This window comes from Stegastes partitus, unplaced genomic scaffold (assembly GCF_000690725.1).
Source record: "Stegastes partitus isolate 25-593 unplaced genomic scaffold, Stegastes_partitus-1.0.2 Scaffold1689, whole genome shotgun sequence".
Taxonomy (NCBI): domain Eukaryota; kingdom Metazoa; phylum Chordata; class Actinopteri; family Pomacentridae; genus Stegastes; species Stegastes partitus.
In genome coordinates, this window is record NW_007579420.1 from 62045 (window position 1) to 74931 (window position 12887).

General features: G+C 41.2%; 1 protein-coding gene across 1 annotated transcript; it reads left to right on the plus strand.

Moving 5' to 3' along the window:
- The first annotated feature begins 1025 nt into the window (after positions 1-1025).
- Positions 1026-12186, plus strand: LOC103372063 (DENN domain-containing protein 2A-like). Its single transcript, XM_008301600.1, has 20 exons — positions 1026-1279; positions 2147-2218; positions 3042-4136; positions 4840-4931; positions 5845-5939; positions 6026-6235; positions 6398-6491; positions 6582-6632; positions 6732-6925; positions 7868-7977; positions 8207-8276; positions 8607-8684; positions 8767-8907; positions 9412-9560; positions 10085-10262; positions 10443-10484; positions 10600-10708; positions 11114-11383; positions 11456-11542; positions 11647-12186. The coding sequence occupies exons 1-20, from the start codon at positions 1212-1214 to the stop codon at positions 11676-11678; spliced, it is 3237 nt and encodes a 1078-aa protein (XP_008299822.1). The 5' UTR covers positions 1026-1211; the 3' UTR covers positions 11679-12186.
- The last annotated feature ends 701 nt before the right edge of the window (positions 12187-12887 follow it).

Sequence of the window (12887 nt, forward strand, 5' to 3'; positions counted from 1 at the left end):
TGTTTTCCTGTTTTAAGTAGTTTTTAGTATCTTAGATTTGTTTTATATAATTTCACAATTTGAATGTTGATTGCCTCATAATAGTTACAGCATTCTGGTCAACTCAGACTGTTTAAACACAGTGTATAATAAGTAAGTAAGCAATTAAATAAATGAGCAATAAGAAAAGATACATCAACAATACATAAATAAAGAATCAAATACATCTATACTGAACAAAAATGTAAATGGTCTTCTTTTGTGTCTATTCTAGTGGTATGCTTAGAAAAAGGTTATATTCAGTTCGCACCAAAACGTTTTTGAGGTCGTTGAAGTGGCGACAAATCTGCCACCAGATAGTGTGACCAGTACAAATACACTTCTTTAACCAGTGACTATAAAAGTCACTTTAAAATGCTTTGAAATGCAACTTTATCCAAATGACAAAGGCTATCATCATACTGGATGCTGGCATATCAGTTAAGGCCATAGCCAGGCACTTCAGCATCCATAATTGTGCCATTTTTCAAAATGGACGTGTCTGATAACATGACATCAACTTCACCAAGCTCTTCAGGAAGACTTTCAAAAAGCAAAATAACAGGAAAAAGTCTAAAATATTCCTATACGTCTATTGCCATTTCTTTTTTTCCCCTGAAGTTTACAAGTGTCACTGACAAACCATCCGTTTGTGTATGGAGGTGAACATACATCACTGGTCAGACAGTGAGGGAGGATTTTGCTGCAGCTGCATGAGCAACTGCAGCTCAGAAACAGTTGTGACATAAATTCCAATCAACTTCAGATTTGGAGGGAAATCACGTAATACGATGATGACTGTCCCATGCGTCACAAATTCCTAGGCAGCTAGTTGAAAAAATATTTGCGGCATTTACTGTCAGTAGTTTGGAGATTCAGTCACTTGTTCTATAAAGCTATTTGCTTAAGTTAGAGAGACACAGAGAGGGAGGGAGGGAGGAAGTCAGATCCAGGCTGTGGGGAGAGAGAGAGAGGGTGAATGAAAGTTGAAGATTGGAGAAGAGGCAGAGAGAGGAGGGTTTGTGCTTTAGTTTGAGGTGAAGCTTTTATGCCTCCATGGCTTATTCAATTAAACATCAGAAGAATCTCTTCGAGGCTTAAATCAAGCAAGAAAACCAGTTTCAGGTTGTTTTACGTGGACATACATAAAGGAAACTACGTTGGTTTGGAGATTATACCAATGGATACTGTTAATGAAGCATCGGATGCTTCCTGCTCCCATTTCACTCCTAAATACACGGAAACTGTACAACGGAGGGAGGTAAGGTTTAATTTGATAAAACAGAATGTTGAAAATTATGACTGTCTTTGCCAGAAGAAATGCACTATTACAGAATTATTGAGGTTTATTATAAATAAATGACGAAATTAAGTTATAGGTGGAAAAAATGCACTCATGAGGTTAAAAAATAAAATGTGCAACATACTTATTTATGTTTTTGTGTGTAAGAAAGCCTCCTGCACATTCAATAATAACCATGTATGTTTTTGATTGATTGTGCAGCTCTGGAAAGCTTGCTGCCTTTTTAATCACACAGCAACTACGCATCTCAGTGCTTGTTTTGTGTTCAATCAGCTCCAGCTTTGAGGGCTGCATGAAGTCCCTCTGCTCATGCACAATGTCATTTGGACTACATATTAACCAAACAAATGATGACAGCAGCCTCAGATCTGGGAAACTACTAAGTGCTATCTTAGAGGACACTGAACTTTGAAACATTAACCTCAGAGATGTGAAAGTACGAAGACGAGGAGAGCTGATCGTTTCAGTCACTGTGGAGGTCAAAGGTTAGAATCCTGTAGGGACAAAGTGCCAGAAAAAGGAGCCCTACAGCGAAATAGCAAAGGAGAGAAGAGTGATTCAATCATGCAAGAGCTCCCAAATGAATGCTGAATGAAAAGCTAGTTGATGAACTGCTTCAGGGAGTCCCTCGCTGTCGAGTCTTTCCTTGAGTCTGCACAGCTGTCCCATGAATTCCTACCGAGGGGACTGTCTCGTACTGAAATGTAATGTGAAAACGATATGACAATGTAACTGAAAAAGCCTGACACTAATTGTGATCTGGAGACAAGCCAGACAGGATGTGACTGAAAACTGCAGATTCATCTCTGTCTCCCTCTCTCTCAGGTGTACAGTGATCATGGAGGCTGCTGAAATAATGAAAACAAAGCAGGACTACATCTACTCCACAGTCAACAGGTTTGTATCTGAACACGTTTAGCAGGAACCAGAAGCCTGAGAAACAAAGAAAAAGGGTTTTTTCTGCAGTTTAATCATCACACCCATTAAGGGAAAGTCAGAAAAGGTCTTTCAACTAAGGGCTTCCCATTTCCTCCCGTTTATTTATTAAAACATAACAGTTTGATGAAATGGGCCTCAGTCCAAGTATGTGTTTATTTAGCGAGGCCGATGAGAAGAAGATGCTCGGTCATAGGCTTGTCCTCTGGCATTTACTCTCAGGCTCAGTTTTCCCACTGTCGCCATAAAAAGACTGAGTGTCCCCTGACTGGTAGTCACTGCGAGCATACTGGGAAGTTCAGCACGCTTTAGTGGCAGTCAGTTAGGCTTTTGTGAGCATTTTATTGCTTTATTTCTATTTTTTGACAGAATTCTGGTACTCAGTAGGAAGGTATGTGCTTACAGAGAAATTCTCATTGACTACACATTTCACTTGATTGGAAATTTGCAAGGTTACAGCAGCAAAGATTTAGGAAATGTACATGTAGGCTACCAATGTAAAAGTGAACATTATTTATATTATAGAGTAAGGAAGTTCTTATCTACAAAGAGAGTCGTCCCTCTTCTATGGAATCCACCATGTTTTACCATCATGTTTGTACAGTAGCCCAAAATGGACAAACCAAACAATGGCTCTAGAAGCAGCCTTTCATGACTACCATAAGTTTTCTTACATGCTTGGAATACTACAACTATTTGGTAGTTACAATCTGAAACCTCACTGCTACTAGATTCCACACACTTGACCTTCGGCATTGTAAAGTGTTTGTCTTTGTGCGTTTAGGCTAAAGAGGGACTCTCTTGGTGGGAGAAGTGGTTTTCACATTGCTTCATTGGAAAACAAGGGACCTGAGCAAAGACGAGAGGGGATACTGAAAGTCCCCTTCACCCCATTAGACAACCTGAGCAACCAGAGGGTAGATTCATCGATGATGGCTCACAGGAGGCCGACGTTTGACCATCACAGCAATGACAATGCTCTCTTGGTGGGAACCAAGTCGTCCAGATCCAACAGAGGCAACATTAAGGACAAGATTTCTCTATGGGAGGGCAAAGAGCCCACCCATTCGCCTCTTACCTCAGGTACTTTAGGCCAATGTGCCAGTGTAAAAAGGACAGAATCCCTAACAAAGAGCAATAACTCAACTGATAAACAGAGTGCAGAGAGCTACAGGAGAGGAGCCCATAAGGAAAACCAGGATCTTGGAAAAAAGAATGCAGGAGATTCAAGGCCTTGCTCACCTAAACAACAAAGAGCAACACTCAATAGCAGCAAGTCCAATGACAACCAAACGGTGGAGGACTGTAGACGAGTTGTTGTACATAAAGAAAAGCAAGATCACGAGAAGGAGAATGTAGAAAAACTTGGAGATTCAAGGCCTTGTTCACCGACAGCGACAGAGAAGCAACAGGTGGGGACGCTAAGAAAGAGCAACGACAGGAGAGCAGCAGAACAAACAAGCCAGGAGAAGAGAGCCATATTCAGTCTTTTCAAAAAGCTGGAGGCTATGGGCGAGAACCTGGGGAAAACCCCTCCAGAGCTCGGAAACTACTTCAGCCCACCGAGCAAGGACAAACACACGGAGGCGAAGAAAAAAGAATTTGAAGCTTTTGGTCAAAGTAACGGGGCAAGAGACTTGAAGGATTCTCAGGAAAACGTGTACACAGAACCGGGTATGCCTCCCATCAACCCAGTCCCCAAACCCCGACGTACCTTCCAGCACCCAGTTACTTCCCCCACAGGAAAGAGCCAGAGGCAGGGCAGAGGGCAGAGAAACCTCCCCCCACTGCCCTCCATGTCTTCAAAAACAGCCTCAAAACCTCCTTCTGGTATCTACGGGAGATCCAGGGGGGAGACAGTCCGAGATAACCTCAACAGGTATGTATGGATCAGAAAAAAGTAAAAATGCAGACACGTTTATAAAGAGTATTTACCCCCTTGCAAGTTATCCAGTTTAAGTGCTTGTCAACACTGAATCATGGTCAAATTAATTTGGCTTTTTGAACAAGAATTTCTATTAAAAAAAAACCAAAACTTTTTCATGTCAAAGTGAAAACAAATTTCTACAACTAATTAAAAATATAATATGATATAGGGAATTGGTGCTAAAAGTTATAGTGAACTGGAGGTCATCTGAGAGCATTAAATGTGTCTCAAGGGATTGAAATGTAAAGACATCTGTATCTGGAAGGTCCAGTCACTGGTGTCAGTACTCCTGGCTGTAAAAACACCATGAAGAGAAAAGAACATTTCAAGTAGCTCTATGAAAAGGTTACTAAAAAGCATAACTCTGGGGATCGATGCAATGAAATTTCCAAATCACTGAATATCCTTTGGACTACAGTTACATCCATCATTTAGAAATGGAAGGGATATGGCACATGTTGAAATCTGCCTATGTCCTTCTCAAAAACTGAGTGACTATGCAAGAAAGAGATGAATAAGGGAGGCCACCAATGACTCCTCTGAAAGCTACACTAATGTCAGATATGATGCTGTTCTGTGAGGAAGCTCTACACAAACAGCCAAAGTCAGAGAATGCATCATGTAATCATTTGTACTTTTCTGTTTCCTGCGACAGGAGATCGTTTGAGTTTGAAGACCTCGGAGGGTCAAACAGCCCACTGTTCTCTCGCTCACTGTCTCAGGAACATCACTATGAAGACATCTTGGGTCAGACACCTTTCGTTTGTTGTCATTTACCGACTTCCTCTTTAAAATCTTTAATATAAAAAGTGTTAATGAAGGGAAGTAAGAGATGCAATAGTTGAAGTAAAGTACTCAGATTATTTAGTAAGTAAGAAATATAAAAGTTCCTCATAAAAGGCACTGCTAACTGACATATTATAATATTACATTGTTAATGTTAACAACGTTTAACAAGTGCTTTACTATTGTAGCTGCTCTCAGAGTACGTTTTTAGCCAGCTTACTGTCAGACAAGGATCACAAAATAAGTCTAAGAGTCACAAGAGGACCAATGGAGCAGTTTTTTCCATTACGTAATCCTTATTTATGTTGTGAAAATTAACATAATTTTATCTCTGTGCCCCTCTGTGAACAACTATTGAGATGCTGTACTAACAAAAACTACAACCAGAGAGTTTTTTTTTGTAAATGTTTTTTTGTTTCAGCTATAATTAAGAGAATATACTTGAAGTATTAAAAGTAACAGGAGCAGTCACAAATGTTATCAGAAAAATAAATGGTAAAGTAAAACAGAGAATATTTCTCTCTGAGACGTGCACAGTAAAAAACATTTTCGAGCCTTAATTTCACATGAGATCAAATCTATTTGTTTGGCTTTTTAGTGTTTAAATTACAGATAGGGGTAAATTACAGATATTTTACAGGCTGGTGGAGACGAGGTAGAAAGTGTCATGAAAAGAAAAGACTCAAGTACAAGTACTTCAAATTTGCACTCAAGAACGACTTTTGAATAAATTACCTATTTACTGAACATTTGCTATTCGCACTAGAAAGAATAAGAATCCTATCTGACACTAAACGTCTGATCATTTAAGTCCACATGATCAATAACTAGAAAACACTTGACCCAAACATGTCTGTTTCTTGTCTTTGTGCAGACTCGTCCAAAGAGAACCCGTATGAGGACATAGAGCTGGAGAGTCAGTGCTCCCAGCAGTCTTTGCCCTCCTCTCCTGGCGCTGATACCACCAAGGTTCCTGAAGTTTAAGAGAAATATAATCCAGCAGCCACTTGCTTTAGGTGATTCTAAAAGATTAACAATGGTTTTCATGTTCATAGCCGTCAAGACCCGGCTTCTTCAGGCAGAATTCAGCCAGGAGCTTTAAGCTGCTGGACCTGCGCAGAACCAACCAGTCGACCCACAGCGCCGGCAGTGGAGGCGTTTCATCTCCACCCCAACTCAGCCCTCCATCCACCCCCAACGGGCCAGAACACACCCAATGGCTGCTTGGAGATTCCTACAGCCGAACCTGCCGCAGGATACCAACGGTCCGAATGCACATTTTCTAATGCAGAATCACCAGCATTTCTTTCATTTAAACTTTAATCTCTTTAGTCTTTAATTTTAGTCCAGTTTGGCTGCTAGGTTTCTGTGAGGTGGCCAAAACACATCATGCTCTAGTCACACTGACACTTAACGTTTTCCAACAGGTTGTACTGAGGATCAACAGCATATTTGAGGGTCGGATCAGGAAAAAGCCTCTCAGAAGGATCTATCATTATGTTGAGACAAGCTCAGGAAGAGGTGAAACCATCTTGAACAAGTTAAACTTTCTTTAAATGTTATTTCTTCCACTGTTAAGTGAAAATGTGGATTTTTGGCTTCCGTTTATAGTAACAGATGAGAACAGCGACTCTGAGAGTGAAGTTGAAGAAAGAGCAAAAGGTAGGGGATTATTCTTAATCCCAGAGAACCTCCCTTGTCTTACTTCATAGTTTCCACTCACATCTTTAAACGTACTCCAACTTACCGCATCTTTTCCAGCTCATCGTCAGCGCCTCGTGTCAGTCAAGTCCATACTGAGCCAGCAGAACCAGGCTCAGGTCCACTTCAACGGTACCAACACCAGCTCTCTGGAACAGCGCAAGCTTTTTGAATACTTCCTGGTTGTGTCACTGCAGAAGTCAAAGTCTGGCGGCCACTATCTGCCGGAGGTCACACAGCAGTTCCCCCCAAAGGTCAGGAGCAGAGGAGTGTTTGAATTGAGGCCTTTTTTAGTGGAAAATTAATGTAGGGCTAAATGCATAAAATAGAAAGCGGGGCAAATAAGGTATTTAAAACAATTCAGAAAAAGCCACTTAGCTTGAGTCACTTGGACAAGATCGATCACATGTTGTGCTTCAGTGCAACCTAAACTCAGCTGATGTTTACATCTGTTTGCTTCTCTCCTGCTCTCTGTGCTCACATATACTACATTTTAATATGTCCAAATCCTCATAAACATGTTCTCATTTACATATTTTTCTGTTTCTGCTGTCAGACAATAGTATGAGCATGAAATAGTGACTGAAACCCATTAAGACATGTTAACCATCCGTCACTTCAAATTACTGATTTTATAATCACAACATTGTCTGACAAACTTATCAAACACATGAGTTAAAAAAGAGCGACTATATTGGGAATTTTGCTTTTTTGTGTGTAAAATGATTGCTCAGAGAGAAAATTTTGACCTCATAGACTCATTCACAACTGTTTCAGCTGCCACTTTGTCAGCTGTTTTGCTCTGCACTGACAATTACAAGCGCAGAGAGATTTTCTTCCTGAGTGGGGCATGGACAGCACTAGCTCAGCTACATTTAAAGTTACAGATGCTGAAACAGTCCGTTCAGATCAGGACTAAAACCAAGAGTTATACAGTAATGGTGATATGAATCATCTTTGTGGTATTTTTAGCTGAAAAATTAAAAGTTTGCTGAATTAATTTGCTAACAAAATCAATATTTTACATGTTTATCTTGAAGCAAAATTGATCAGTTGCAGTCTACCTAAAGTTAAGATAGTAAACTTCAATTTGTCCACAAGAACAAACCTCTTCAGGTTGATAAAGAACAATTATGCATCAAAATAAGGCAAAAAAAAAGTGAATGAAAATGTTGTTTTCTCTTGTTATGGTGCAGTTGGAGCGAAGCTTCAAGTTCATGAGGGAGACGGAGGATCAGCTGAGGATCATCCCTCAGTTCTGTTTTCCTGATGCCAAAGACTGGGAGCCTGTGGAGAGCTACCCAAGGTGAGAGTCCCAAAACCATATATTTCAATGTAATAGAAAATCCAACTGTTAGTACCGCAAGAAAAGTTTCTTTAACCCATGACACACATGGCTGCTGATGCTTGAGAGCTAAATTACAAATATCAGCCTTTACAGATGATAAGTATCCATAATTATACATGTGTATTTTCCATGTGTCCAATAAAAATACACTCATATATCTGTATTTGTTGTGGCTCATCCCCGGCAGCGAGATGTTCTCCTTTGTGTTGACCGGAGAGGACGGGAGCAGGAGGTTCGGGTACTGCCGCCGTTTACTGGTAAACAGAAATGAGCAGAATAAATAAGTGTGCTGTTGCTGAACAGGAAGTGGGTAAATACCATGATGACGGCTGAGTAAATAAGCGTGCCAAAATAAGTCGGTGTGCCTGTGGGAAAACAGTCCGTCTCAGAGTCGGGCCGGAAGTGTGTGAGACTGGGAACTGTATGCGTGTGGGTGTGCATACGTTTCTGTTTATGTATCTCTACAAAGTTTGTGTGTCTCACTGTTCCTGCGTCATTTGCTTTCTGTTGAAATCTTGCAGCTACTTTCTAAATCTAGCTGTTAACCTAAAAAATACACTGCTCTGATTTTTCATCCTTCTTTGCAGCCCAGCGGAAAAGGCAAACGTCTGCCAGAGGTCTATTGCATAGTCAGTCACCTTGGCTGTTTCAACCTGTTCTCCAAGGTAAAGCACTCCCATATCAGGATATCACTGACATGGTGTAAAATAAATGTGTAAAGTATGTGTGTGTATGTGTGTGTTGTAGGTGTTGGATGAGGTGGAGAGGCGGAGGGCTCTGTCTCCGGCCCTGGTGCAACCGTTCATGAGAGCCATCATGGAGGCCCAGTTTCCAGCTCCTGGCAGAACCATCAACATCAAAACTTTTCTTCCCGGCTCAGGCACGGAGGTGAGAGATGCTCGAGCACCAAGACGGCAAACTGTAGCGGCGAATTGTACTGGATGTTGAAATGAAGCATATAAAGGAAGCTAAAATGAGGAAATACGTGTAATTTCTTGCAACCAAAAGTCACATCACAAAAGTTCAGGGACTGCTCGGCTGAACTGCAGGTTGTGTTTACGCAGAGCAGATAGACAACAAGTACAGGAACAAAATATAAATGTAAGTAGCAAAATATTATAGTATGTAAAGTACTCATTTGTTGATACCTCCAGCTAAGAAATTCAACATTTCTTTGATATATGGAATTACAACTGTGTCAGTCTACACAAAACACATCTTTGAGTTCTCTCTACTTCTGGCCATAGTTGTGCCGATTCAATTGAGGTGCAGGACTTTATATCGCAGTAAAAAATGATCCCACAGTGAGTGAAAATGTGACAGGACCCACATTTTAAATCAGTCTTCCTGTGTCAGCAGTATTTATAATGAGCTATTTTCTCTATTTCCCAGGTGATGGAGCTCTGTCGACCCTCCGACTCACGTCTGGAACACGTGGACTTTGAATGTCTGTTCTCCTGTTTGAGTCTGCGGCTGCTCCTCAGGGTGTTCGGCTCTCTGCTGCTGGAAAGACGCGTCATCTTCACCGCTGAAAAACTCAGGCAGGTCCCTTTGGTGGAGCCACATTCCACTAAATATGTTAAAATCTGTATCATCCCACTATGTGACAGCTCTCCTGATTAAAATCTCACTGAACTTTTTTCTACCCTTTGCTTGAGTAAATGTGGAGATGGAAGGGATACTTTCAACATGAAGGTATAGGAATACGGGTGGTCCAGATCCACATTTTTGAATAAATTTGATGGTATTTTATTCAGGAAACATACCAGAGAGATATTTTAAGGGCAAGGCTGTTGAGTTGTTGTTGCGCTGGGGCCAGTTTGTTTGTTCTGCCAAAGAAATCCAGTGGGAGTCCGAAAGAGCGGTCACAGTAGTAGAGGACAGGAATGTGAAGCCCAGTGATGTCAATGAAACAAGTATGTGGCCTCGCCTTTCTCCCTGGGAAATGTCTTCGCTTCAGGGAACACTCAATGTCTGCTCTGTAGTGCCCTCATGTGGCAACACTAAGTAAGTTGAAGCAATTACAAGCCCATCATCATGATTTTTCCCTGTTCTCTCCTTGCAGCACTCTCTCCCAGTGCTGTCATGCGGTCGTGGCATTGCTGTACCCCTTCGTATGGCAGCACACTTACATCCCCGTGCTGCCCTCAGCGATGCTCGACATCGTCTGCACCCCGACTCCTTTCATCGTCGGCCTGCTGTCCAGTTCGCTGCCCCAACTCACCGAGCTGCCCCTGGAAGAGGTCAGAGAGGAGAACTGAAAGTTCTGCATGAAACTGAAGCCACATTTGGGAATTCAAGGATTTCCTTCAGGATTAATAAAGTTTTCTTTTCTTTTCTTGGATTATCTTATCCTAAATGTTACTTGCAAACAGCTGTGACCACATTAATTACATCAGTACTAATGAATTTATTGTGCACAGGTTCTGGTTGTTGATCTTGGAAACAGTCGATTCCTCAGACAGGTAGGTCATTAGTTTTATTTTTTTTTTGTGGTTCTGCATGATCTTTCTAGAAGCAAGTAATTGCAGCCTTAACACTCCTGGAAAAACATTTTCTTTGCCGTTTTGTCACATTTAGTTGGATGATGAGGACTCCATCCTGCCATCGAAGCTCCAATCAGCCCTGGACAATGTTCTGGAGAGGAGAAGAGAGCTTGCTAATGAGCGAGGAGGAGATACAACCAATGGTGAGGCACAACAAGGACACATGTTTCTGGTTGAAACCCTTTTTTGCAGGCTGTAGACTGTGGCGGGCCATGCATGAAGCTGTTTAGGGTTGTGCTACAACTGGTTTAGCAATGCGAAAGATTGTACAACATTTACCTCAAGTTTACTACCTGATTTCATCTAGTAACTTCATCCATCAAGTATCTGTTTAAACACTCAAAACCACAAGTGTCAGCCTCATGGTGGTATTAGAGGAGAAGCTGGTGGGATTCACCCTCAAGTGATCTCGAATGTGTGTCCAGAAAGCCATTAAATTGCTTTTGGTATCTTTCAGGAAGGGCTGGATGTTTCTAAGAAGCAACTTTACTTCTAAACTGTTCAGCAGGAGCTTGAATTTGTAGTGTTTTCTGTTTGTATGTCTTCAGACTCTGGCCAGCTCAGCACCGTCGTGTCCGAGGCCTTCGTCCGTTTCTTCGTGGAGCTGGTAGGCCACTATCCGCTCTTCATCACCGGCGAACGGGAGGACGGCTACTCCTCCTCGTCCTCCTCCCCCGTCCCCTGCTCATTCCAGCGGGAGGGTTTTCGTAAAGCGATCCCATCCAAGACGATGCGTCGCTTCCTGGAGGTCTTCATGGAGACCCAGATGTTTGGCTGGTTCATCCAAGAGAGGGAGCTCCACAGACAGGCTCTGAGAGGTACAGTAGAAGGAGGAGGTTCAGGTGTTTGGAAGTCATCCAGTGATTCATGAGATTTTTTTCTCTCACCAGGACTGTTTGAAGTGAGAGTGCAGGAGTATCTGGACTCTATCCACGAGAATGAACATCGGAGGGTTAACAGGTTTCTCAAAGGCTTGGGTAAGCATGATTCTGTGGTATTCCGCTAGAACTGCTTTATTACAGTCACCTGCTTTCGGCTCACTCTCGCTGTAACCACTCTTTGTTTCTTTCCATTGTTTCAGGGAACAAAATGAAGTTTCTTTCCAAGAAATAATGCAAATGTAGTTGCACATAAAGAGACACAAACTAAAAAGAAGAAACATGGACAGCTAATTCAACAATCCTCGTCTGACAAACAATACTCGTCAACGCCATTCACATTTGTGTCGGCGAGTGAGACTGAAGGTTTTGATTTAAGGAGTCATGACAGACACACTATGAGTCTGGTGACTCACAAACTGCTCCGAGCAAAGGAAAATACTGCTGCATGTCACACAGAGGAAGAAACTTTTAAGGGATTCCTGGTCGATTCCTTTTTAAATGAGATTCTTCAGGCAACAACTTTCATAAACACAAACAACAACTTATAAAAATGATGTTGGTATATTCTGTAATCTACAAGTTGCTGACATAATAAAGAGAAAAATCCCTAAAATTAGCATAAAAAGATAATGAATGTAAATTCTTCAGGGCACAGGGGGTCACTGAATGGTTGAATCCTCCAGTTTTTGGGTGAATTTTGCTCTTGTCACATTTTTATTCACTGTGGACTCGTTTCACTGCAATATAAAGTCCTGAACCTTTGGCACAACCATGGCTAGAAGTAGAGGGAACTCAAAAATGATTTATTATGTAAAACAATAAGTTGATTTGTTTTTATTTATTTAACAAAAATACAAGAAAAAAGCAAAACAAAATGTGGAATCAACTTGCAAAGCATGTGTCCCCAGCTCATTCTATTATTGGGGATGGCTTTACAAACTATACATATTTTATATTATTATTATCCCTGAATTTTTACTACTAGACTGTTGGTCACAGCTGAGTCACTCATGATTTCACAGTTGCATCACATTGGGCAGAGTTTTTTGTTTTTTACAGAATCTGGTCAATGCAGATGGTTTGTTTTTGGCAAAATTTAAAATGTAGAATAAAGTAATTAAGATTAAATATTGACAACATAAGCTTAGGTTTGGCTAATTTTCCCAACAGAACTGCATGTCACACAATAATAGTTCAGAGAAAGTTGAAAATCCAACGATTCTCTCTGTTTTTACAGCTTCTGGTCCTGATAAATGTTGCAGATTAGAGATTTTAGGAATGATAATATTCCTTTCAAACTCGCTGGTAAGTTTTAGGATTCTGAGGGTTCATATGTATGACAATTTGAGGATTTTTGTGCCGCAGAACGTCGTCAGCATTTGTATAAACTGTGAAGTGATATTAGAGTTCATGGTCATGGTGTTCTCTGGGTCCACCAGGG

Excerpts from the sequence above, each read along its gene's own strand:
- LOC103372063 (XM_008301600.1), top strand. The coding sequence starts at position 1,212 with ATGAAGCATCGGATGCTTCCTGCTCCCATTTCACTCCTAAATACACGG. Across the intron at positions 4,137-4,839 it reads GTCCGAGATAACCTCAACAG|GAGATCGTTTGAGTTTGAAG; the intron begins GTATGTATGGAT and ends TTCCTGCGACAG. Across the intron at positions 11,543-11,646 it reads CAGGTTTCTCAAAGGCTTGG|GGAACAAAATGAAGTTTCTT; the intron begins GTAAGCATGATT and ends CCATTGTTTCAG.